General features: G+C 48.1%; 1 protein-coding gene across 1 annotated transcript in view; it reads left to right on the top strand.

Moving 5' to 3' along the window:
- The window catches only part of CD101 (CD101 molecule), a 33,666-nt gene extending 6,143 nt beyond the window's left edge, over positions 1-27,523 (top strand). Inside the window, exons 2-9 of the mRNA XM_036452537.2 lie at positions 637-1,017; positions 2,543-2,956; positions 4,696-5,082; positions 10,338-10,721; positions 12,333-12,737; positions 15,758-16,168; positions 19,299-19,694; positions 26,342-27,523. Coding sequence (XP_036308430.1) covers positions 637-1,017; positions 2,543-2,956; positions 4,696-5,082; positions 10,338-10,721; positions 12,333-12,737; positions 15,758-16,168; positions 19,299-19,694; positions 26,342-26,568 — 3,005 coding nt within the window. The 3' untranslated portion in view covers positions 26,569-27,523. The remainder of the gene's footprint in view (positions 1-636; positions 1,018-2,542; positions 2,957-4,695; positions 5,083-10,337; positions 10,722-12,332; positions 12,738-15,757; positions 16,169-19,298; positions 19,695-26,341) is intronic.

The raw sequence follows: 27,523 nt of genomic DNA, 5'->3' as shown, positions 1-27,523 counted from the left end.
GACTGCCTCTCCAGCAATCATGGCTGTGAGAAATGCCACCCAGGAATTAGAGGCATAGGAAGTACCTGCTGAATCCACCCCCCATCAAAAAAAAAAAAAGTACAGGTGAATCATCATACATCATATTTACTTTAAAATAAGTGCACTGCAGATAAGCAGATATATTTCATAAAAGGGGCCATGAAATATATCTGCTTATCTGCAGTGCACTTATTTTTGATTACAGCTCATAACGTGCGATCCCAGATATGGGTATTGTAATACAGGGAGCTGCTGAAGGCGGCACGTTGGGAGATGGGACACTAATCTATATATATCTATATCTATATCTATATATCTATATATCTATATATATATATATATATATATACATATACATATATATATATAATTTATTTTTTACAGAGGGGAAGAGAGAGGGATAGAGAGTTAGAAACATCGATGAGAGAGAATCATTGATCAGCTGCCTCTTGCACACCCCCTACTGGGGATGTGCCCATAACCCAGGTACATGCCCTGGACTGGAATCGAACCCAGGACCTTTCAGTCCACAGGCCGATGCTCTATCCACTGAGCCAAACAGGTTTTGGCGACACTAATCTATTTTTATTCCCCTTCCTTTCTCCCACTTGCAAGCTAAGCTCAGCATTGGCCAGAGAGTAGTAACAGTTCAGAAAGGACCACTGTTTAGGGCTGAAGGTTACCCTGTCAGCATCAGCTGCAACGTCACTGGCCACCAGGGACCTGCGGAGCAGCATTTCCAGTGGTCTGTGTACCTGCCCGCAGCCCCGGCCCGAGAGATCCAGATCGTTAGCACCCAGGACGCGGGCTTCACCTACTCAGTGTACGCGCCGCGGGTAACAAGCAGGGACGTCTATGTGGAGAGGCTCCAGGGCAATGCCGCCTCGTTGCACATCTCCAAGCTGCAGGCGAAGGATTCTGGTGAATATGAGTGCCACACGCCGAACACGGATGGCAAATACTACGGGAGTTACAGCGCGAAGATGACGCTCATTGGTAAGCCGCACGCCCCCCTCCGCTAGCCAGCCCGAATCCATCGCGACGCCTTGCAGGGTGACATCGCTTTGTATTGTGCTGTTTGCTTTGGCAAAATTGCCCATGTACCTCTCTGGATAGTTGGGGGATTTATCACAGATAGGTATTTCACGTTTATGAAAGCTCTCCATGTTTCCAATCAACTTTGCCTTGAAGATTGAGAGAGTGTGTGCCTTCCCAAGGCCTCCCCACAGCTACCCGAAGACTGACAGTAGCCACAGCATCAGCCAAAGCTTGGAGAGCTCTCATCAGGTTATGTCTTCTCTTAGAGGCAGAATATTAACTTGATAAGAGCTGGCATTAATGCTATAGGTGGTCAGTTGTTCATTTGGGAATGCTTATTTGCAAACTACCATTTTCCAGCCTGTTTACCCAAAGAGAGAAGGTAATCGTTCTTGTAATTACCACTTTGTCTCTTTGCCTAGAACAATGGTCGGCAAACCATGGCTCGCGAGCCACCTGCGGCTCTCTGGCCCCTTGCATGTTCTAACACCGCTTCTTCAAAATAGACTCTCCCAGGCCAAAAACCGACGTAGGCACATGGGCCACGAAGTTTCAATCGCACTGTATGTGCAGGCCCGCATGTGGTATTTTGTGGAAGAGCCACACTCAAGGGGCCTAAGAGCCACATGTGGCTCGCGAGCCGCAGTTTGCCGACCACTAGCCTAGAATATCTTATCACCCTTTTTTTTTTTTTTAACCTAACAAACTCCTACATATACTTCAGGACCCAGTTTAGATATTACCTCTCCTGTGAAACCTGCCCTGACGGTCGCAGGCCATATTCCAATTTTCCTTCCTCTCAATGCTCTATTCACACCACTGTTCTTAGCACTCACCCGTTTGTGTGGTAACTGGCTGCTTCTGTGACTCTCCCCTCCCTCCCTCTGAGCTCCAGGAGGAGGGGATGTTTATTTCCGTCCCTGGCACGAAATAGATGCTCAGTAAATAGCCATTGATCGGATCTAAGCGTTGCCTTCCCTTAAGCTGAGGCTCTGTCATTCCCTTTGAGGACGGAGAGAATGGGAAGGCGGCTGGGTGGTTAACAGCACTTTTGTGAAGGTCCCATGTTGGCTCTGAATGGCAGATAACCACAGATCGTTTCAGAACGTTATTGTATAAAGGAGAGGGCGAAGGCCCAAGGAAGGGAAGTGACTTGCTCTGGTTCTTGTGGTCAAATAAGGACAGATTTTGGATCAGAATCTAAGTCTTCTAGCTCCCAGGGCTTTCCCCTTTAGATACGTTATGTCCAAGGAGCAAATTTGGTTACACCCTACGTCACACACGTCAAGTCAGGACCAGCGCCTCAGGGAGCCATTGGCTTTTCTGAGTTCCGACCACCGTATGCACATAGATGCTAACGTCTGCATTGGCCACAGGGAACACGCGTGGCTAGCAAGTGTGTGCTTTCCAGGGTGCCATCTTCCTCTAAACAGGCCAGTCTGACCGGCATTGGGCCAATTACCATTAATTTCTCTGCTTCCAGTTATTCCAGACACCCTCTCCGCCACCATGCGCCCCCAGACCCTCAGTAAGGAGGAAGGTGAGCCGTTAGAACTCACCTGCGAGGCAGCCAAAGCCACAGCTCAGCACACCCACCTGGCTGTCGCCTGGCACCTGCTGCAGGGTGGAGGAAGCCCAGCCTCCGAGATCATTTCCCTCTCCAAGGATTTCACGCTGCTCCCGGGACCCTCGTTCGCAGAGAGGTTTGCCCGCGGCACCGTGCGGCTGGACAAGCTGGGGGCCGCCACCTTCAGGCTGTCCCTAGGGAGCCTGCAGCCCTCCGACCAAGGCCAGCTGTTCTGCGAGGCAACCGAATGGATTCAGGATCCGGATGGAACCTGGACTTTCATTGCAAAAAAGCAGACGGATCCAACCACCTTGAGCGTCCAGCCAGCAGGTAATTGTCGTCTCAGAAAATGAATATGTTGGCGGTGGGTATTGATGGGATCACTTCTTGTTTTCTTCTGATCTTTTGTTGAATCTAAAAATATTTTCCCTGAAAGCTCGAGTGAATTTTCCTTTCTGTCATCCGGGAAGATAAATAAAAGAAAGACAGTGAGTTTTGGGCTCTGTCCACAGGTCGGTTTGCATGGGCTAAGGTCTGTTGAACAGTTGGATCGATGGCACAAGCCGTACGTGGAAACAGGGTTGTTGCTGTTCTGGGCAGGCTCCGCAAGGACCCTGAGCCTCAGACTTGCCAAATGCTCTGCCCAAGGTCAACCCGCTGCCGAGCGGCGGAGTTGGCCTTTGTTTTGTTTTTTATAACTATGTGTTTATTTTTGTGGTTTTTAAAAATATATATTTTATTGATTTTTTTACAGAGAGGAATAGAGAGTTAGAAATATCGATCAGCTGCCTCTTGCACACACACACACACACACACACACACACATACACACATCCCCACTGGGTTGTGCAACCAAGGTACATGCCTTTGACCCGAATTGAACCTGGGACCTTTCAGTCCGCAGGCCAAGCTCTATTCACTGAGCCAAACTGGTTTCGGCTGGAGCTGGACTTGGGAATCAGGTGTGTCACAGACACCTGGGCTGCAGAGTCGCTGTAGATTGCATCAGGTGGCATTTTCTTATTTTTGTTGCGATGGTAAATAAGAATGTTTTTTTTAAATCTCTTTTTCTAATAGTTCGCTGTTAGTGTCTAAAAATGCAACAGATTGTTTTTAGAGGTTGATTTTTTTTTTGTATCCTGCAACTTTACTGAAATTGTGTATTAGTTTTAACAGTTTTTGAGTGGAATCTTTTGGAGTTTCTATAGATGATTTTACTTCTTTTTTTTCTGCTTTGGATGCCTTTTATTTATGTATTTTTCTGACTAATTGCTCTGGTTAGGACTTTCGGTACTATGTGGAATAGCGGTGGCAAGAGTGGGCATTCTTGTCTTACTCCTGATCTTAGAGGAAAAGCTTTCAGCTCTTTATTGTCAAGAATAATATTAGCTGTGAACCTGTCATATACCACGTGCTTTTTAAAAAATTATTATTATTGATTTTTTTACAGAGAGGAAGGGAGAGGGATAGAGTTAGAAACATCGATGAGAGAGAAATACCAATCAGCTGCCTCCTGCACACTTCTCACTGGGGATGTGCCCGCAACCAAAGTACATGCCCCTGACTGGAATCGAACCTGGGACCTTTCAGTCCGCGGGCCGACACTCTATCCACTGAGCCAAACCAGTCAGGGCCACATGTGCTTTTAACTTAGGAAAACTCCACTGGATACTCTCAGCCAAAATATAGAGCAAAAATAAAAAAATAAAATCATAATTTCTAGTAATTCAACATAGTATAAAATCTGACATGTTTTTTCATTTAAAAAACACATCGCTGTATACTTTATACTACATCCAGACACACATCCTGCTTAATAGGGTTGCATTTGGAGGACAGGTATGCTGTTCTTTCTGTGTGATTTAAGAAATAGGCAAGGGCGTTTTTGATGGTAGGCGTTTCTCCTGCCTACCTCTTCCTCAGGACTGGACCCCAACATGGCATTCAATCCTTGCACTGTCCTTCTGGGGCTGCCATCTCTCTCTGCTAGTGAAGGGACCCAGATTCATAGTTTGTATTCTCTGCTAGCGGTGGCCTCTCTTAATACCTGCCTTGCGTTTGTTTCCTAGTGAGAGATTTTCAAGTCAACCTCACGGCCGAGGGCACGTTCACGGAAGGGAAACCCTTAGAGCTGGTGTGCCTGGTGCTGGGCGGTGGCCGGGACCTGCAGCTTCAGGGCGTCTGGTTCCTCAACGGCGTGGAAGTGGCCCGCATCGACGCCGGTGGGGTTCTGGGCCTGAAGAAAGACTACAGCGAGAGAGCAAGTCGAGGACAACTCCAGGTTTCAAAGTTGAGCCCCAAGGCTTTCTCTCTCAAGATCTTCGCTGCGGGCGCAGAGGATGAAGGCGCCTATGTTTGTGCCGTGGCCGAGATGATGAGGGCTCCGCTGGGCTCCTGGCAACAGCTTCAGAGAAAGCAATCCCCGGACCGTCACGTGCAGCTGAGGAAGCCGGCAAGTAAGTGAAGGCAGACCAGGCCCAGCCGGGCTGCTTTCTGATCCTCTCCTTCGTTAGTGTAGGCTGCCTCGGGGACACGGTGGAGAGAGATCTCCTGAAGAGTCAGGTGTCAATCAGGCCATTTGTGGGGAAGAACAGAAAAGCACCAAACTCACCAAAGACCTGAGCTCTGTTCTTTCTTTCTTTCTTTATTTTTTTAAATTTAATATATTTTTATTGATTTCAGAGAGGAATGGAAAGGGAGGGAGAGAGAGCAACATCAGTGATGAGAGAGAATCACCGATTGGCTGCCTCCTGCACACCCCCTGCCGAGGATGGAGCCCGCAGCCCAGGTATGTGCCCTGACCGGAATCGAACCGTGACCTCCTGGCTCATAGGTCGCTGCTCAACCACTGAGCCATGCTGGCTGGGCCCGAGTCCCGTTCTCGAGCCGTTATATGGGTCATGACCGTGGATGCTCCACTCTCTTTCTCTAAATCTCCACTTCCTCAAGTGTAAAATAATGACATACAATTAGGTCCTTTCTTGCTATCCTAGATCCTTTGGTTCTGTTTGCTGGCAGCCCTAATTTTACACATTGGCTTTTTCTTCAAGCCGAGAGCACCTGGCTGAATGGAGCCCTCTGTCCTCTGCAGTTGTGTGTGTGTGATGTGAGTAGGTTAAGAGGAAAAAGCTCCACTTTGCTTCTTCCTGGGAATGAACACCCACATTACACCCCACACTCCCCCATCATTCAGGCGCCTTTTGTCAAGCCTTGATTATCTTAACCAACCATAGGGACCAGGTCTAAGTCTTTTTTTTTTCTTTTTCTTTTTTTAAATCATAATTCTGTACCGAAGCATGGCTCATCAAAGGAATGAAGGGAGAAATGGTAGTACACAGGCCCTGTGCCCTGCACTTTGCTATGATGTGGGGAGATGTCTGTCTAATAGGTCTGAGTATCTGTAGGCGTGAGACTAGAAAGGCCACTCAGCTCTCACTTCGCTTGTGGAGGTTGGGTGGCCTTAGACATGTTTGAATAGTCAGTACTTTTGTGTGGAGAGAAAGTGGATAAATATGCAGTTAATACAGTGGTCCCTCGGTGTCCAGGACCCCTCACAGATACCACAATCCATGGATGCTCAAGTTCCTTATATAAAATGGCATAGTATTTGCCTATAACCTGTGCACACCCTCCTGTGTACTTTAAATCACCTCCAGATTACTTATAATACTTAATGCAATGTAAATATTATGTAATTCTGTTTTTTACATAATTCTGTAATAACAGTTGTTATTCTGTGTTGTTTAGGGAGGAATGACAAGGAAAAAAGTTTGTACAAATGCCACCTTCTTAGGCCTAACTCCATAGTACACATCAAGTACAGAAATAACGTGTGTGTGCGTGTGTGTGTGTTGTGTGTGTGTGTGTGTGTGTGTGTGTAATATTTTCAGCCCACAGTTGGTTGAATCAGCAGATGAGGAATCCATGGTTGTAGAGGGCTGGCTGGATTGGCATTCTCTGGGGTTAGTATTGCATTCAAAGTCTAGAAAGATTAAGTTGCCTGAAAACAAAAACCAAAAGCAAACGAAAAATTAAGATATCCTCGTTGTACTTGCTCATGAGAGACATCTAGGAATGAAGACACAGAAGCTCTGGCCTCGAGTGGCAAGCCAGGAAGTGCGTTGGTGTTCGCTTTCACACCAAACATTTAGTTTAACTTTCTAGGAATCAAGGAAAATGATGTGGGCGGTTTACATATTTACTCAGAGCTAAGCCTCTGCTTTGTGCATCTCAATTTTCCCCAGAGTGTATCTGTGACCTTTCTTAAGCCCAGAATGGGGGAATCGGTGCCAAAGGGCCTATCGGTGCATTTCATGGTCTGCAGAGCCTAAGCTTACCAGTAGGGTGGTCTTCTAAAGCTAAACACAGTCCTCTGTGCAGGCTAAAGCCCAAAATGGGCCCGATATGGAGAAACAGAAAGAGTATTTAGCATATTTATTAAGGATCCTATTGCAGACGAAGTTTTAAAAGCCAAGCCAGCCCTGGCTGGTGTGGCTGAGTTGGATAGAACGTTGTTCCATTGGTCCGTACCAAAAGGTGGCAGGTTCGATTCCCAGTCAGGGCGCATGCCTAGGTTGTTTGTTCCTATGGCAGGCAACCGGTCAATGTTTCTCACATCTATGTCTCTCTCTCTCTCTTTTCTCCCTCTTCCCCTCTCTCTAAAAAATCAATTAAAAAATAATAATAAAAGTCAAGCCATTATTTGAAATAGGAGCAGAGTTGTATCCTTCTATGAGCATTTTAAGCAGAAGGAGGAGACACACTACTGAAACTGGAAAAGTCAGGCTCAGTGCTATCTGTCACTACCAGAATCAGTAAGTAGATACAAGGACTGACTCTTTGTGGGTGCTTTATTCAGACAGCCGGCAGTTTGAGAAGATGCAGGCTATGTACCCTAAAAAGTCCACCTTACATCTCATTTCAAGCCACCCTTTTCATAAGGAGAAGAAAATTGTAGGTAAAGAGCTTAGAATTCAGGAGAAAATAGGTAAGGCGTTTGGAATTCAGGAAAAAAGGGTTCATCAGATAAAAGCTGCAGCCCAGTGATTTTCTGAGATTCCCCTTATCTGCATCCTGGAGAGGGGACATTCTCTCCCTGCAGCTCAGTGTCTCGGATACAGTCTTGTCTTGTCGCTTACAGTCCTCCCGAGACATGAAGGTAGAGTTGCTTGCGGGTCTTCTGAAGTCAGGGCAGGTCCAGTCCAGTCCCTGGAACAATAGCTTTCTACATGCATTAGTTACCATAATGGTTATATTAGAGTAGTGAGATTATGAGCAATCATTTTCTCTCTCATTTCTAAGCTTCAGTTATGACTATTTTTAACTTGCCAGAAATGGAAATATAATCATGCTTCTATTGATAATACCCAAAATTTGGAAACAAGTTCCCAAATGTATAAAATATATATAATTTGTATACATTAACCTTCATTCTGCCTTTGTAACTTATATACATCTATTATAATAAAAGCGTAATATGCTAATTAGACCGGATGTCCTTTTTAAAAAATATATATATTTTATTGATTTTTTTTCAGAGAGGAAAGGAGAAGGATAGAGAGTTAGAAACATCGATGAGAGAGAAACATTGATCGGCTGCCTCCTGCACACCTCCTACTGGGGATGTGCCCATAACCAAGGTACATGCCCTTGACGGGAATCGAACCTGGGACCCTTCAGTCCACAGGCTGGCACTCTATCCACTGAGACAAACCAGTTTCGGCTGGATGTCCTTGATGACCTTCTGGACAAAGCTGGGGCAAAGCTGGGACAAAGCTGCAGCGGCAGCAGCAGCAGCAGTGGTGGCAGGAGCTGAGGCAGAGGCCAGGGGCCAAGGCCCTTGCACAAATTTCATGCATCGGACTTCTAGTATATATGTATGTGTATATATATATATATATATATATATATATATATATATATATATAAATGTGTGTGTGTGTGTGTGTGTGTATATGTGTGTGTGTGTATATATATATATATATATATATATATATATATATATATATATATATATATATAAACAACAGAAGACTGAACTACGTCCACAGCAGGGAAGAACAATTTGCAAATTCAATTAGATGCTATTCAGATTTCCAGCGCCAGTTCTTTTTCATTTTCCTCCTTTGGCTCTGAACCACCCTCTTTTCACAAAGTGTCTATTATTACATACTGACGCTAACAGCTAACCTTCACTGGGCACTTTCCCTTGCCAGCAAGGCGAAGCCCTTCTCATGTGCCATTCATTTAGTTCTCTCAACAATGTGAGAAGGTGAGTGCTGTTATTACCCTTATATTTACAGCAAAGAAAGCCGAGGCTCACAGAGGTCAGCTATGTTGCCCAAGATCATTCTGACACCAGGGACCTTGGCCCTCAGCCTGAGGCTGGGCTGCCTCTGATGCATGAGCTCCTGAGCTATCTTTGCTTTGCCTACGATGCACTCAGGACCAGGGCTTGCACAGGAAGTGGCTGTTGAGTGAATGTCTGCATTCCTACACATCTTGAATTTCCCATCTGGGAGCCAGATTCGCATTTACAGTTTGACACTGTAATTTAAAAGAAGGATCTCCCTTCAGCCAACACCACATATATATTACATGTAATTTGAAAAAGAGAAATATATCTGTACATATGGGTTTCCCCCCAAGTAATTGTTTTTAATGGGAGTATTGTGAAGAGAAATCCTATTAATAATATTCCTTCCCTGTTCAAAACACATGCTAGTTAGGGAAGGGTGACTAGGGAGAGGAAGGTCATTTTAAACTGTGCTAGTCCAGCCGAAACTGGTTTGGCTCAGTGGCTAGAGCGTCAGCATGCGGAATAAAGGGTCCTGGGTTCAATTCCAGTCAAGGGCATGTACCTTGGTTGTGGACACATCCCCAGTAGGGGGTGTTCAAGAGGCAGCTGGTCGATGACTCTCATCGATGTTTCTAACTCTATCTCTCTCCCTTCCTCTCTGTAAAAAATCAATAAAATATATTAAAAAATAAAATAAAAAATAAACTGTGCTAGTCTGAATTCCAAAAAACTAAAAATGTAAATAAACACAGCTTCGTTACTTTCAGGGTCACACATTCCCCCTAATTAATTTAACAAAATATTGCCAGATGTTTTCCAACTAGACGTTCTGAAGGAAGAGCTGATTTAACACACTGCTAACACGAAGGGCACATTATCCATTGTTTAAGTGTAAACAGACTCCTCTAATATCCTTTCTGCTCTCTGTTTCCACCTTTAAAGCATTCAGCAAGTCTTTTTTTTTTCCTGAGGTGGTACAGGAGCAAGCAGCCTGGTCTCATTTGTCACTAACTAGTCACATCCTAACGAATGAGATCTCACTGTGTTTTAGAAAATATTTCATTTCCTTGAAATAATTTTTTTCTTGTCCAGCTGGTGTGGCTCAGTGGTTGAACCAGGAGGTTGTGATTTGATTCCCCCATCAGGGCACATGCCCAGGTTGCAGGCTTGATCACCAATGTAGGGGACGCAGGACAGTCCATGAATGATTCTCGCTCATCATTGATGTTTCTCTGTCCTCTCTCTCTCTCTCTCTCTCTCTCTCTCTCTCTCTCTCTCTCACACACACACACACACACACACACACACACACACACTCTCTCTCTCTCCATCTTCTTCTCCCTTCCTCTCTGGAATTAATAAAAATATTTTTTTAAAGAAATAATTTTTTCTTCTAAAACCTGTAATCCACAGCAAGAAGTGTGGCCGTGTCTACCCAGAACAAGCAGCAAGCCGTGTGGGAAGGAGAGGCGCTCACCCTCCTCTGCAGGGCAGACGGAGCTGAGAGTCTCCTGTCCGTGAGCTGGTGGCACGTGCCGCAGGGCCAGACGCAGCCAGAGTTTGTGGCTGGCATGCAGCAGGACGGCACCGTGCAGCTGGGTGCCTCCTACGGGACACCCCCTCACCACGGCCGTGCCAGGCTGGCGAAGACGGACTGGGCCACCTTCCGGCTGGAGGTCACCTCCACCGCGGTCACGGACAGCGGCACCTACGAGTGCAGAGTGTTCGAGAGGAGCCGGAGCCAGGCCGGAGGCCTGAGCTGGACGCAGAAGATGCCCATCACTGTGAAATCTCTGGGTAAGGGTCAAAGAAATCCTTTTCTGAAGTCGTCAGTACCTCTCGCAGTGAGATGGGGTGGTATCCGATGGGGTCTCATCCTGAGTCCCCTAGTGAAGGTGCGTGGACCAGAACACAGAGCGTATCTCCAAAGTTAATCTCCAAAGTTCACGCCTCTTTATAAAAACCATCTTTTTTTAAATCCTCACCTGAGGATATTTTCCCCATTCGTTTTTAGAGAGAATGGAAGGGAGAGGGAGAAAAAAAAAAAAAGAGAGAGAGAGAGAAACATCAATCTTACATTGATTGGTTGCCTCCTTCACATGCCTGGGATGGAGCTTGCAACCAGGGTCCGTGCCCTTGAGTGTGATTGAATCCAGGACCCTACAGGCTGATGCTCTATCCTAGGGGTGTCGAACTCAATCAGAGAAGGGGCCAAAATCTAAAATCCAGCCTAAATCGCGGGCCGAATGGTTTACTGAACAGTCATAAACTGTCATTGTGATGGAAATGCAGCGGAGTGCAGTGATGACAGCGCGGTGCGGGCCACATTGCAAGGCCTGGCGGGACGGATTTGGCCCGCGGGCCTTGTGTTTGACACATGTGCTCTATCCACTGAGAAAACCGGTCAGTGCTATAAAAATCATCTCTTTTTTAAAAATATATTTTATTGATTTTTTACACAGAGGAAGAGAGAGGGATAGAGAGTTAGAAACATCGATCAGCTGCCTCTTGCACACCCCCCACTGGGGATGCGCCAGCAACCCAAGTACATGCCCTTGACCGGAATCGAACCCAGGACCCTTCAGTCCACAGGCCAACACTCTATCCACTGAGCCAAACCAGTTTCGGCAAAGATCATCTTTTATTTTATTATTATTATTATTTTTAATATATTCTTTTTTTTTAATTTTATCAAACTCTTTTTAAAAAAATATATATTTTATTGATTTCCCACAGAGAGGAAGGAAGAGGGATAGAGAGCTAGAAACATCAATGAGAGAGAAACATCAATCAGCTGCCTCCTGCACACCTCCTACTGGAGATGTGCCTGCAACCAAGGTACATGCTCCTGACCGGAATCAAACCTGGGACCTCTTGGTCCACAGGCCAATATTCTATCCACTGAGCCAAACCAGTTAGGGCTATCAAGACCATCTTTAAGGTACAACTTGTAAGTTGTCATTCAAGGCTAAAAAGGAAATCCTGGGAATGGGAGTAGACTCACAGAAGAGATATGCTAAGTGGAGCTGAGTCCCATACCCTCAGCTTTTGACAGCTGCAGCCCTGGAGGACAGTCTGCCGAGCGTGTGCCAAAGGGTGTACTGCACCCATGGGTGGGGGGAAGGGAAGGAGGCCAGCCACCGACTTCACGGGCAGCTGACTGAGCAGCCGGCTGGGCAGACACTGCTTGTTTGTTGTCGCTGCTGAGGACGCTCTGAGAAGAGACTCAACTTGGGAAAACGGAGGTCAGTGATCAGGACAGACTTACTGTGAATCAGCATCTAACCCCCCAAATACTTGGTACTCCCCAGGGATGAATGATGGTCCCGTGTGCAGAGTCAGTGCCTAGGAAGCTCGGCGGGTTTGATAAACATAAATACAAATTGCGTTTTGCATATCTGCCCACAGCGTCCAGTTTACATGTCAGTCTGATGAGCCGTCAACCGCAAGTGAAGTTAACCAGCACTGTGGACCTGGCCTGCATCGTGGGGGCCGGCTACTCCGACCTCCAGGTACCGCTCACCGTGACGTGGCGGTTCCAGCCAGCTGGCTCTCAAGTCTCTCACCACCTCGTCCGAGTCACTCATAACGGCACAATCGAATGGGGGGACTTCCCGTCCCAGTTCCAAAGGAGGACAAAGATTTCACAGTCTTCGTTCCGTTCTCAACTCTCAATCCACGATGCCACCGAGGCGGAGGCGGGAGTGTATCAGTGTACGGTGGAGGTTTATGACAGAAATGCCCTGGCCACGAACAGCCCGGTGAGGGCTTCTGCCAGCTCTCACCCCCTGAGGATAGTCATCTCTTTACCAGGTAACCACCACTCTGAATTATCCCTGCTTTTTTTTTTTTTTTTTTTAACCTCACCTGAGAATATTTTTTTTCCTTAATTTTTTAAAGAGAATGGAAGGGATTGAGGGGGAGAGAGACAGAGAGATAGAGACAGACAGACACACACACACACACACACACACACACACACACACACATCGATTGGTTGCCTCCCACACATGCCCTGACTGGAGCTGGGGATCAAACCTGCAACCGAGGTCTGTGCCTTTGGCCGGGAATCAAACCCGGGACCCTTTGGTGCGTGAGCTGATGCTCTAACCACTGAACAACATCAGCTGGGCCAATCCCTGCTTTAAAAAGAAAATACTATTTCCACTTTGGGTAAGTTATAGAATTAAAACATGAAATGCCTCTCCCTGTGTTTGTACTGCATATGTCAGCACCACATATAAGCAATATCTAGGCGAACCCTGTGTTAGTATGCACAGAAATGACCATGTTAGCTGTTAAAACATTGAAATAGTTCCCCACTGACTGATAATCACGGTTCCTCCATGCCCCTTCTCCATTTTCCACAAGTCCCCAGCTGCCAGCAACCCAAGGGTGCCACATGGCACAGCAGGGACCACTAGGATCATGTAAATGTGGATCATGTAAATGTCATCAGAATATATTTATCCACTTATTTTTAATAGGTTGATGGATGAGTTAGAGAATTTATGGTTATTGGCGAATATAATTTACCTTGTCAGTTCCTAATAGAGCATAGAGGTTAAAAGCAAGACAAACCCAGACCAAGTCCTGCTGTGTCGAGGATCTTCTTTCATGCCTTTCGTTCTCTTAGGGAATAATGTTCGAGAGCCTTTGAGGTCACTTAGGTCTGACAAGTACTGGGTAGCAGCATAGCTTTGGCCAGATCACTTAACCTGCCCACGCCTTGTTAGCTCACCTGGAAATGGCTAATATGCAATTTGAAGGCGGTGGCATCCATAATGTGCCCAGCACAGTGCCTGACACATCAAGCAGATGCTCCAACGGCGTGGCTCTCACTGTTCTGTCTGCTGCTCAGCAATGGTTTTGGTAACGGTCACGGTCTCCTTGTTGATTACCTCATGCCGTAATGTACTTGTCCTTTCTGTGGATTTTGAAATTGTTGGCCAAGCCTTTCTTCTTGAAACTTCTCTTTTTCTTGACCTCGTGTTACAAGATTTTCTTGGTTTCCCTCCTGACACTCCGACTGCTCCTTCTCATTCTGTTTTGCAGAATTCTCCTCCTCCCCTGATTATTCCCTTTGAGTTGCATTCTCAGCTTGTTCTCTTCTCATTCTGTACACTCTCCTGAAGTGGGCTTATTCCTACCCCTGGAGTCAACCTATGTCCTGCCGACTCCCAGACCCATTATCTTGAAAGACTTCTCTTCTGATCTCCGGACATGGGTAGCTGCATCCAAGACATGTCTACACTCAACATGTCAAAACATAAACGCACCATTACTATCCCTCCAAAGCTACTTCTCCTCCATTGTTCTTTATGTCCCCACCGCCCACCAGTGAGTCAACCGCATCTCCTCTGTGTTCACCTCCTGTTCACACTCCCATAGCACAACCCGCAAGGTCCTTCCTTTATCATTTGGTACATTGTATGTCGCTCCGGCATCATTTCCTTTCACGTTCCATCTTGAATCTGAACCCCAGCCACACTGAATTACTTGCAATTCCCCTAATATGCTATGTTCTCTCTCATTTTCAAAGTCTTTGTTCAAGTTGCTTCTTTTATATAGGATTTCCTAACTCCTTCTCCATCAGTCTAATTCCTAGGAACCCTTACGACTTAGCTTAGAGCTATTTCCTGCAGGAAGCTTCCCTCACTCCCACATTTGGGTGAGGGGGTCCTGGGCTGTGCTTTGGTGGCTACTCCTGCATTCCTCTGTCCTGCTTGGGTGACAATCCTGTAAGCTCTACGCCCCGGTCCTTGTACTAGTCCTTCCCTCTGGGCTGTGAATCCACCGAGGGGAGGTATCCACAGAGCCTGGAATAGTCTAGCACCATGGTTGGCAAACTGTGGCTCACAAGCCACATGCGGCTCTTTGGCCCCTTGAGGGTGGTTCTTCCACAAAATACCACGGCCTGGGTGAGTCTATTTTGAAGAAGTGGCATTAGTTTAAGTTTAAAAAATTTGGCTCTCAAAAGCAATTTCAGTCGTTGTACTGTTGCTAATGAGTTTGCTGACCACTTGTCTAGCTCATAACATAGTATGTGCCTAATACATGCTTACTGAAGGAAGACCAGCACCAATAAGCAGCTACAAAAGTAGAATCAGCGATGTCAACATGAAGTTAGAATAAGATCTGGAAGCCAGGCTTTATCATTCATCTTTCTGACGAAGCAGAAAAGCTGTTGGGGTTATAGGATCGTTGATTCCATGTGTATGATATTCCCACAGCTGAGTGGCTGCAAAGAGACATATAAATCTTTTCTCTTTTTGTCACTCAATGGGTTTCTTCCTTTGAGACACACAATTTTAATAGCCCACATACAACTTCCTTTTGTTTACCCATGTTTGAAGGCAGATAGGAGTACGCTGGTTAGTGAACACACAAAGAACTTTCTCTCCCTTTGAGCTATAAAGGCTACAGAAGAGAAGATGTCTGTGCTTCAACACTGAGGCGCTAGCTATCCTATGGAAGAGATTGGGCTTTTCTGTATGACTGTTCCTTACTGTCCCACCCGCCTGTCCCCTCCCCCTGGGCAAGAGTAAAACCAGGACCAGGGGATGGAGGTTATGGAGCGGCTAAAACTCACCTTGATATCAGAAAGAATTTTCTAGTGGCAGAGCTGTCTGAAGATGGAATGGGCCGCTTTGTCAGGCAGTGCGTTGTCGGAGGTTGAGTGAGCCGTCGGTAGGGCTGCTGGAGAGAGAGTTCACACAGCTGAAGGATGTTGTGGTATGGCTCTAGTTGGCCTCTTCATGTGTATCTTCTGCCTTGAAGTTCTGTCTTCCAACCAAGTAAAACATGTATCTGTTTCCACCCTTTTCATTTAGAGAGCAAGCTAACAGTGAATTCCAGCAGTCAAGTCCAAGAGCTTGCCATCAACTCCAATACCGCCGTGGAATGTAGCGTCTTATCCAGGACCACTGGGCACCTGCCACTGGCTGTTACTTGGTACTTCTCGCCCATTTCCTCTAATGCGTCCTGGCTGAAAATCCTGGAGCTGGACCAAACCAACGTTGTCAAATACGGGGATGGATTTCATACCCCTCGGAGAAAACAGAAATTCCACGCCGAGAAAGTTTCCCCTGACACATTCCGGCTACACATCCTGAACGTGGAAGACAGCGATCGGGGCAGATACCGCTGCGCGGTGCAGGAGTGGCTCTTGTCTGCCAATGGCACCGGGTACAAGCTTGGCGAAGGGACATCGGGCGTGACAGAACTGAAACTCAGGCCCACAGGTAAGCTTGTGAGCGTCCTCACACGTCTTTCTGTACGATTGTCATCTTCTCTCAGACAGCTGTTCTTCGGACTGATCCCATGAAGGTAAAAATGGGTCCTAGAGTCCTAGGAATCATGTCCTACACCAGTGTTTCCCAAACTTTTGAAATATGTGTACCCCTTCTATAATTTTCGTAACGCTGAGTACCCCTCGGACTCATGAGAACGTAGAATTAGGCATAGCTAAGCACGGTGCAGTGCATATCCCCACCAAACTCCGGTGCAACGCGTACCCCCACCAAACTCTTCCCGTACCCCTGGGGGTACGCGTACCCCACTTTGGGAAACACTGTACCTACACAATGATGGTAGGACCTAGAAACTCGTGTGTGTAGGGAGGGGAAGGGGGAAGGAGTCACCTAAGGTGAACCAATCTGAGGATTCAGGGGCTCGGAGGGGAGCAAGAGTCCTTTGATTGGTTTGCCGAGCAGCCCGGCAGCCTGGTCCAGGCAGCTACCCAGGGTACCATATCTTCAGATCTCTACTAGTATAATAACAAGCCTGTGTCATTCCGGTGGGGCTCTATTGTAATTTGGCAGAGAAAGAGTAATACGAAGCATATTTCTCCCACTGTGAACAGAAACTGTACAACTCTGCAGGGATGTGTGCAGAAATTGCTTTTCAACATTTGGCTGCCTAAACAGAAGGCGAGGAAGAGTAGTTAGCCGTTGGAATGGCTTGCTGAGGGGATCGCCTCTTCCTCGGGAGATCTTTAAAAATGTAATAGGAGTTCCACCATTGCATTGGTCTGAGAGAGCTGGGGTCCGCGCGTGGGCAGGGTTGAGGAGACCTCTCAGCCTTCCGGTGGTCACCCCAGTGTTGATTAACATTCAATGAGTGTCACGGCTAAGGGTTGGGAACTGGGCAAGACCCAACGGCACGATGCAGAGAAGTTCATCTGCTTTGGCACTTGTGATTCTATTTCTGATGTAACATCAACAGCGAAATGGTGATGAGCATTGCTGTGTGTGAGGCGGTTAGGAACACACAGATAGAAGGCGCAGCTCTTGCCTGAAGGAGCTCACCGTCTACTCGGGCCCCAGGGAGCCCCTCTGCTCCCCTTCTTCCCCTCCCTGCTAAGCGTGGGTGTTGCTCAGGGTTGGATCCTGGACCCATTTTTCTCCTTCCTCCCTGCTCTTCTCAGAACTTCATCAACACTGCCTTGGTTCCAGCTGCCGCCTTCAGTGAACTGGCTCCGGGCCTCTATTCTTAGTCCTGTCTCCTGAGCTTGGAGCTTGGAGCCTGCAGCCTGCTGGGCATTGCTGCTTGGCCGCCTCGGAGTCCCTCCCACTCAGTATGTCCTATATTGCAGTTAGTCTCTCTGCTGTCCCTCCAGCTCGTGCACACTCGGCATTCTCCATCTGCGGGGCTGGCATCCCTTCCCCCCCTCTGTCTAAGCCAAATCTTGACAGTGTGCGCATGTCCCTTTAAGGAGGCAGCCACTGCTCAGCTCAAGGCAGAGCTTCCATTCAAGTATGTGGGCTCAGCATTGTCCAGTCTCTGGCTAGCAAGAAAGGCCTAAAATTGTGTGTGTGTGCGTGTGTGAGAAAGAGAGACAGAGAGAGAGAGAGAGAGAGAGAGAGAGAGAGAGAGAGAGAGAGAGAGAGAGAGAGAGCGCGCGCGCTCATTTTGAGGACATTCACAGCAAATTCAAATTCTTTTAAAATCTCGAGAGTGTCCAACCACACATATTGGGGTGTGGCTGCCGCAGTGGCCAGCTGAGCACCCTGGTGTCAGGAGTGGGTTAAGGAAGAGGCCCTGGGCCCGCACTGTAAGAGGGACAGTTTCTCTGAAATCAGGAGAGGAGAGGAGTTCAAGAAGAAAATGGATGTCGGTGACAAAGACCACCGAGGGCACAGAAAGGACCGGAGCAGGGAATCAGGCCCTTCTGGGACCTGGCCAGAGCATGGTGGTGGCATCGGAGGGCTGGCTGCAATAACGCAGGGAGGACTCTGAAAGGGAGGAAGCAGATAAGTGTTAGTTTATCACATAAGCTAGTATTTCACATGCTTTGCCATCCAGGGAAGGAAAGGTGAAGAATGGTAACTAAAAAAAGAACCTGGGATCAGACAGAGTTGTTCTTTTTTTTGTGTTCTCTTTTATTGTTGAAAATATTACTGTTGACTCCCCTCCCCACATTGTCCCCTTCTAGCCTGCCCCCGGCCCCCGCCCCAGGCCCTCGCCACACAGTGTTGTTCTTTTAAAGATAGATTAATAAATTTGTTTGCAGTAGAGTTTAACATTTAGTATGTAGTAGGCTTTCTTTGTTTTGTTTGTAACCACGCTAGCCTTCATTCCAACTTTTTACCTGATGAGAGAGAAAAGAAATGTTAAGTAAATGACAAAATCTGTTGAAAACTTAGTCTAATCCAATAAGGTAAATAAATGGCCTCCTGGAGTGGAATTCTAACGCTTGTACAAAAATGTTCAGTCTCTCAGACAACCTCCTTCCTCCTTCCTTGTGTCTCCCCGGGTGTGTGGGGAGGAGGGCGATTTGCTCAGAAGGCAGGGCAAGGTGGAATACCTGAGTTGAGGGAACAGGGGAGGGGGAGGAGGAGGCGGAGTTTTGACGGGTCCTCCTGGGAAGCAGAAGAGACAGGCGACAGGAGGAAGGAAAAGCCTCGGGGCAGAGTACCCATCTGAGCTGGGTGGCTTTCAGCGGGCCCACAAGAGGTATGGCTAAGCAGGCGTCTTCAAACTACGGCCCCGCGGGCCACATGCGGCCCGCAGAGGAGTCTGATCCGGCCCGCCAGGTTTTTTGGGCAGTGAGCGCAGCCGAGGTGTTACAGTAGGAATTAGTAGTTCATATAGTCCGGCCCTCCAGCTCTCTGAGGGACCGTGATCTGGCCCCCACTTTAAAAAGTTTGAGGACCCCTGGGCTAAAGGATGGAAGTGGCTGGTGTGACTCATAGCAGAGAACGTTCTCGCAAATCTGGGAGAAGGACAGAGGTCAAAGGAAAGTGCTGAAGAGGAAGGACCCGATGCCTACAGATGATAAACTGGATCTCCTCCGGGAGAGCGAGGTGCTTCAGAGATGCCTGGTCTACAAGTCCGGGTTCTTCCCTAACTTGCCGCCGTTTTGTTTCCTAGGAGCCGAGGTCCGTGTCTCCAAAGTGCACCGGACGGAGAACGCTACGGAGCACGGAGAGGCGGCCCTGCACTGCAGCCTGGAGAGCGAGGGCGGCTCGGCCTCCCTGTTCTCTGTGATGTGGTACCGGATCACAAAACATTCTGGAAGCGAAATGCTGGTGCACCTGCAGCACGACGGCCTGCTGGAGTACGGTGAGGAGCGGCTCAGGAAGCGCCTGCACTGTCACCGGGCGTCCCCCACAGACTTCGTCCTGACGCTTCACCGGGTGGCGATGGAGGATGCTGGGGTGTACTGGTGCCGGGTGGCCGAGTGGCAGCTCCATAGCACCCCCAGCTGGTGGGTCATCGAGTCTTTGGATCAGTCGCAGCGTATGGTGCTCACGGTGCTGCCCTCAGGTAATGCGGGGTCACCCCGACTTGGCTCGTGGGCAGGAGGCCCTCTGTCCCCCCTCTTCTCCTCTCCCTCTCAGCTGTGGTCGGCTCCTTCTCCGGGCTAAAAGCAACTCCAGACTCCCTAACGCAGTGACTTCGTCTTTTCTCTCAGTAGTAACGTATCTGGACAGACAAGGTCTACTTGAGTTTTTCGCATAAACATTGAAATGCCAGGGGACTCGGCTCCTGCTTCCCATCTCAAACAGAAAAGCCTTCAGCATTACATCCCTAAATGGCCGGAGCGTGTTTGAAGCAGACATCCTTACCCCCTGGCTGATCTTGAATCTCAGAAGGCTGATGGGCAGGGGGGGAGGAGAGGAAGGAGAGGGACCTGCTGACTTTACCTTTGATCTGGTTGAACCAATATCAGCTGCATCTATGCTCCCCGAGTCAAAATCAAAACAAAACAAAGAGGAAAACCCTTTCCTAATGACCAAGAGCCAAGTTTCTGCTGCTGCTGCTGCTTCTTCTTCTTCTTCTTCTTCTTCTTCCTCTCTCTCTCTCTCTCTCTCTCTCTCTCTCTCTCTCTATATATATATATATATATATATATATATATATAATTGATTTTTACAGAGAGGAAGGGAGAGGGATAGAGTTAGAAACATCAATGAGAGAGAAACATCCATGAGCTGCCTCTTGCACACCCCCCACTGGGGATGTGCCCACAACCAAGGTACATGCCCTTGACTGGAATCGAACCTGGGACCCTTGAGTCTGCCGACCAATGCTCTATCCACTGAGCCAAACCCGTCAGGGCAAGAGCCAGGCTTCTTATCTCTCTGTATGCCCAGCCAGCTACTAGGTCTTGGATGGCGACAGACAGGTGGTGGGCCCCTCCTATTTGCACCTGGAAAGGCCTCAGAGGAGGAAATGCACCTCAGGGACCTGCTTACAGGCTCCAGCAGGGAGGCAAGCTCCTTGAAGACCGTTGGCCAAAGGGGGGCCCCTCTCGATGTGGGAAGGCCGTCCTATCCAGCGGAGCCCACAGGTTCAGGAGGGATGTGGAACAAGAGACTGGAAGATGAGACCAAGGGCCGGAGACCAGGACACAAGCTTTATTTAGGAGAAGACACCTGCCAGGCTGCCTTCCAAAGGAGAAAGAGCACATATGCTGGCGGTGAACATGCCTTTTGAGGGGAGGAAAGGGAAGGGACGGGGCTTAGGGCACTCGGCACACGCTGGTTGGTGGTTCCATGTAAGGCACATGATTAGGCACCTAGGGACTTAGGAATCGGGGGCTTAGGGTATTTGGCAGGTGCTGATTGTTGGTTCAATGTACAGTCCGTATATGGTGCCTGGTTAGATGCTCAGGAATGTTCCGGCTGCAGGAGGAGTTTACGTCATTCTCCGTCCATCAGTTGGGGGAAGGGAGGATCTATTAGAGACGCTGGGGGAGCAGAGGGCACCCTTCCAGCCAGTGCTGTGCCAAGCATATCACAGCCATTTATTAAGCATTTGTTAATGAAAGCAAAAATGTCTCCAGCCAGACCAGTAAATCTTCCCTGGCGATCAATGAGCTGGCAGATGCTGTAGCCAGCGCGTTCTCTGAGCCACTTCTGCCTGGTGGGGTTTAAGAAGATGAGAGGTGAGCAATGAGCTAAACAGACTATAGAAAAGGGTCCTGGGAGGCGCAGAGGTGTGGTCTTGGTTCCCTACCCCAGGAAGGGTACAAAGGATGAATAGAGATTCCTGGGACACCCGCTAGCTTTGGTGACACTCCTCAGGAGGGAGAGTGCTGCTGGGGACAAATGGGAGTTTCTCAGGAGTAGGGATAGGTGGCTGCCTCCCAGCTATCCCAGCAGGGCTTCTAGAGCGGAAGTCAAAGCTATCTGATTGGTTCCCTGGGGTTCCATCATCCTCTCCCCTGCCCATTCTTCAGTGAATTCTCCTCCAAAGTCTCCAAGCAGAATTTTTCTTCCTCTCAGCTTTTCTTCCATTCCAACATTTATAGACGTCCCACACCCCTGAGCACATTCCCTATACATTTTCCCATGGAAATCCCTAAGCTCTGCCGAGTCAGCACTTTTTGCAGTGGAATAGATACTAACTGTAAAAAGTTAACTGAAAAGCACATCTTTGTGGCATCTTTATCAAACAAGTGTGAGGTCTGAAACAGATGATCCCTGGAAAGGAAATGTTAAATATTGAGTGGTCTTAGTATCCCTTCACAATCGAAGATGGCAAGAGATGAGGTTAGTGAGATGGGGAGGTACAGATCTCACACGTGTCTGAAGTATGAAGCTAAAGAAAGTGAACTTTACCATAGAAGTTATGGAGTGCCATTGGCCAAGTTCAAGCAGGGGAGTGACATCATAAGGTGTCTGGAACCAGGCAACAAAACTGTGGAGTGCATGGTTCCAGTGAAGGCAGAGACATTAGGAGGCATTTTCCTTCTTGCATTTTCTTTTTTTAAAATATATTTTATTGATTTTTGTACAGAGAGGAAGGGAGAGAGATAGAGAGTTAGAAACATCGATGAGAGAGAGTCATCGATCAGCCGCCTCTTGCACACCCCCTACTGGGGATATGCCCGCAACCAAGGTACATGCCCTTGACCGGAATCGAACCCGGGACCCTTCAGTCCCCAAGCCGACGCTCTATCCATTGAGCCAAACCGGTCTCGGCTGATCTTGCATTTTCTTCTCCATCTTACCTCCTTAGCTGTCACTAAGCAGAGGCAGAGGCTCCAGTCTTTGAACCTCACCCTCAGACCCCAGGCATGGATGTGCTATTCTAGAGCAGTGGTCGGCAAACTCATTAGTCAACAGAGCCAAATATCAACAGTACGATGATTGAAATGTCTTTTGAGAGCCAACATTTTTCAACTTAAACTTCTTCTAACGCCACTTCTTCAAAATGGACTCGCCCAGGCCATGGTATTTTGTGGAAGAGCCACACTCAAGGGGCCAAAGAGCCGCCTGCGGTTTGCGAGCCGCGGTTTGCCAACCCCTATTCTAGAGAATTCTCTGTGATTAACTAATGGACAAGACTATAGGGCTTTCTGGGGGCTGGATTATTGGTCATAATATAGTATTTGTTACTATTTCCAAGCTTTTATTTGGACAAAGATATACTTTTTTAAAAAATGGATCCTCACTGGAGATATGTGCGCCTACCCCCCTGAAGTTTCTGGAGAGACCATGCTATTTATCGACGCTACCCCCGTGCCTCCAAGGCCTGCCACTCAGCGCTAACCAAGTGTTGGTTGAAAGAATGAGCGAGCCAGTCTTGTGTTGGCTGCTTCCAGGTGTTCCCTTTTTGGGGGAGGAACTTGGGTCAGGTTCAACCCTACTTTTATTTCCTGGCAGGAGCCAGCTCTCCCACACAGCCACATATGGCAGTCAGTTGCTCATATTCTCATTAGGGTGGGGGAAGAGTTGGTAGCCCCCCGATTGTCCCGCACCTTTCCCTCTCCGAATGTTCCTTGTGACGTGTTTGGCTGTAGGTAGGAGCACGTTATAAATTAAACCTCCTGATGAAATATTCTCATTATATTTTTGGCATGTCTTGTACTTTGAGCTTTGGGTACTTACTTGGATTAATTCAAAATGCCAAACCTTAATGGTTTTGAATGTCACTAAATTCTAATCCAGATAGAGGTGAGAGACAGATGGCGGGGAAGGGTGACTGCAGGATCCAGAGCAAACACTGTCCTCCCAGGAGAGATCACTTGGAAGCAGGGGAGCTGACGGTTGCTAGCTGGTGGCCGATTCGGTGCTGTGAAGAGTCCACTTTGCCGTCCTGGATGGCAGGCTGCTCTAAGCGGAGAAGCCTCCTCCCCATTAAGATGGTCAAGCCCCCTGGCAGTGCCTTCACATGGAATATTAGCATCTCACTGGCAGAAAAAGCAAGTACCAGAGCTCTTTCACCTTCTACGTGCTGGTTCCATCTCCCCACCATCACACCACCATCCTAGCAAAAGTGACACGTGGTAACTGTGGACTCCCACCTCCCAGTTCTCTACTTCCTGTGACTGGAAAAGGAAGCCAGTCTCCTAAGTAATCACGTGGCTCTCAGAGAATGTCATCCTGGGGCTGAGGACTCAGAGATTTAAGAAAGAGACTTGGCCTATGGGAGAACAGGACCATGCCTATAGCCCCAGAGAGGAATCAGCAGGCACAGGCCTGTTTTTTCTCAGATCTCTCCGGAGAAAGTTGCCTGTGATTTTTCTAACTTTCTTAGTAGCATCCTAGCTATTTATTCCTTGCTGACTCAACAAAAGCGCTAGGCACTATGTTAAATGCTTTATTATGCATTACCTCATTGCGACTCTAGAAATTAGTATCCCCATTTGATTGACAAGGACCCTAGTGACTAGAGCGGATAAATAACTTGTCCAGTGCCAGTCATGGTAAGTGGAAGAGCCAGGATTTGAACCCAGCTCTCTAAGGTGTAGTAGGTGCTCAGTCACCACTTGGCTCAGGGTTGTATGAAGTACCAAGGCCCTTAGCCTTTGGTCTCTTCAGCATCTCTGTCTGTACCTCCTCCTCCTCTTTTTAAAAAAATTTTTAAAAACTTTAGGGAGATAGAGATTTGTTTTTCACTTAGTTATGCACTCCTTGGATGATTCTTGTATGTGCCCTGACCGGGGATCAAACCCACAACCTTGGCTTATCAGGTGGATGCTCTAACCAACTGAACCACTCGGCCAGGGCTATCTGTCCTTCTTAACCAAATGCCTTCAAATCTATTCACATAAGATGTGCAAGGATTGCTGTAATCAAGCAGGGCCTTAGAGAGAGGTTAGATAGGGTGTGGAGAGGGGGTGATGAAGGATTCAAAATCTAGCGTTTTCATTGCCCACCTTTTCAGAAACCAAAACCAAATTTCAGGTGGAGAATTAAAGGCGACCAGAGAAAATGCAGACAATGAAAACCTGCAGCTTGTCAGACCTGTGTAAGAAGAGGGCAGGCACGCCCCTGGGTCCGTGTGTGTGGAATCCACTCTCCTAATTGATTCATCCATCAGTCTCCATCGATGACCTGTGGACAAAGCGCTGCACCAAATAAAAAGATGCATGATGCCGAAACCAGTTTGGCTCAGTAAATGGAGCGTCAGCCTGCGGACTGAAAGGTCCCAGGTTCGATTCCGGTCAAGGGCATGTACCTTGGTTGTGGGCACATCCCCAGTAGGGGGTGTGCAAGAGGCAGCTGATCAATGATTCTCTCTCATCAATGTTTCTAACTCTCTATCCCTTTCTCACCCTCTCTGTAAAAAATCAATAAAATATATTTTTTTAAAAGAAAAAGATGCCTGGAGTTCCCAGGGCAGAGGTTGGACCAGGGTCTAGATTCCTGACTTCCAACAAAGACGCGTTCTTCAAGGAGCAAAGTGCATCAGTAATGCCAAAAATGAAATCCTTGTCGTATGTGGTTATCTAAATGATCTTGGAATTTGCTGTTTTCATCTCAAAAGAGTTTACATCCCAAGAATCCTATAGCTTACCTTCTAAAAAAAGAAGTTGCCTATGTTGTTACAATCTTCCCTTGAAAGCACAGCTACTGTTAGCACCAGATTCTCAGAACAGCCCTGATTTTGAATATCCTGTCATAAGCACATGCAGCTGAAGGCTACATTCGGCAGATGGTGTCTCATAAAATGTGTCTCTGCATCAAGAGACTGTAAGCCTGGTCCTTACCTAGTAACTCAAGGTCCTGTGTCCTGGAGCCTGGAGGGTGGGGGATGCGGCCCTCTTGTCTGCTTCCCTGGCTGTGTGGCCGGGGCCTGCTTTGGGATTGCATGTATGTGCTCCACGTGTCTATTGCCTACAGCGCTTCCCCACGGACTGCAGCTGCGGATGGGGTATCTTCAGCAAGCCTTTATATATAGTGTCCTCTGCCCCAGTCAACCCAGTCTAATTCCGATCAGCACAAGTTATCAAGCACATGTGCTTAGCACTGTAGGGGCCGTAGAAACAGATGGCACCATCAGACATACCTGTGATGGAACAAAAGAGGTGGTTAGAAGGGGGCTTAAGAGGTCTGAACAGGCCTTCGTGGGAGAGATAGAAGAACACTGTGTCTGAGACGATAGGACCACCTGGGGGAGGAAGAGGGCCCAGAGGGTTAGGGTGCAGAGCGCATGCCAGGAAAGGAGCTAAATGGAGGGGGCCTGGGGAGTGAGACCAACTTAGAGGTTCTATTTTATGAGGCCTGTGCATGTGTGTGTGGGGGCGGGGGGGGGGATTAGGAAGCAACAGCCGTGGGAATAACTCAGTGAAAACATCAGGACCGGCAGCAGAGTTGAGAACGAGGGTTGAATTATAGATTATCTTTTTCTGAGGGAAGAAGATTAAAGGAGAGGTTTTCTTTTTTTGTTTGGCTTTTCCTTCTGGCTGCCAGCTTTAAGTAGGCCATGGGAGCCTGCGGTGGTTGGAAATTGCTGGGTGAGGGGGTCGGTGGAAGAGCACCCTCGGAGTTCTGGGCTCCCACGCTGTCCCCCTCCCCCCACCCCTTGCTCCTCACATGGGACTCAAGGGGCCGGCTGCTCTCTGGGTGTTATTTTCACATGTGTTTGCCTGTCACAGTGACTCCCAGACGTGTGTAAGATGGGTTAGCACAAGTAAGGGGGGACTAATGATCCTCTTTGTTTCTCTCTTTTTGTGGCAGAGCCCTCGTTTCATTCCAGGATCTGCTCATCGGCATCGTTGATCTATTTCTTATTCATCTGCCCCTTCCTCATGCTCCTTCTGCTGGTCTCCACCCTCTGCCTCTGCCGGAAGGCCAGGAAGTTGTCAGCACTGAGGCAAACCTCCCAGAGAGAACAAGCCCTCTGGATGGACTTGAAGGGAGCTGGCGAGGGGCCCGCCACCACAAGGGAGGAGCAAGAGAGTTGAATCCCAAGAGGCGCTCAGCCTTGTGAAGGGTGTGGGCTGGGCAGTGGGACTGATCAGACCAGGGTGTGGCTGAATCCTGGTTCTGCCCTTCTCTGTAGCGGGGGCCTGGGGTAAGTTCCCCAGGAATCTGAGGAAACGGGTTATCGAGTATATCTGGTGCCAGGCACCGTTACATATCTATCTCTTGTATCCCGTTGGCCTCAGGACCCCGTTTTCATTCACCACACCCCACCACCCCACAGGTTCAGGTTCAATGCCTGTGAGCAGAGGAGGCCTGCCCTCACACAGCCCCTGGGAGAGGAAGGGAGATCCTACAGCCAACCCCAGGGGCTGCTGCCCTCCGCTCTCCTCCCTCTTCCATCACTGGTTCCCTGGCAACACCGGCAGTGACCTGTCCGCTGTCCAGGGAACCCTTAGCCTCCAGGGGAGAGGTGTGGGAAAGGGATGGCAGCAGGGCGAGAGGAATTGGGGATATGCCCATCTGTCCCAGGAAATCCGCCTCCAACAAGAGAGTGACTTCCTTCGAGGCAGAAATCTCATCTGTAAATGCAGGTGCATCATCAATATTGGTTCTTTGATGAAATGATAAAGCCTTTGGTAGCCTGAGTTTCTTTGTTTTGTTTTTTGTTTGTTTGTTTGTTTGTTTTCCTCCTTTTCTCTATAAGACTTATTGAGTCGTTGCTAAGGAAAAGCTTTTTTCTTTTTTTAATTTTGCGACAGTGCCTCAGTCAGCCCCCCAAGGCCTAATAGCTTTCCTTTCCCCCCATCCCTACAGGCCTCCCTGGCTCCTGGCTCTTAGCCAATGCCTAATTTTCTTTAACCCGAAGGCACTCTGGGGCTAGGGTAGTTATGTGGAGGAGGAGGGGTCCAGAGTGTCACTATCCCCTTCCACGCCAGTAGAGCATGGAAGTTCAAGGGGGACGGCCAGTCCAGTCTGGTTCCTCAGGGTGTGCAA

Source organism: Pipistrellus kuhlii, unplaced genomic scaffold, assembly GCF_014108245.1.
Source record: "Pipistrellus kuhlii isolate mPipKuh1 unplaced genomic scaffold, mPipKuh1.p scaffold_m20_p_24, whole genome shotgun sequence".
Lineage (NCBI taxonomy): Eukaryota > Metazoa > Chordata > Mammalia > Chiroptera > Vespertilionidae > Pipistrellus > Pipistrellus kuhlii.
Note: the sequence above shows the minus strand (reverse complement) of the source record. Positions and strands in the feature narration are given on the sequence as shown.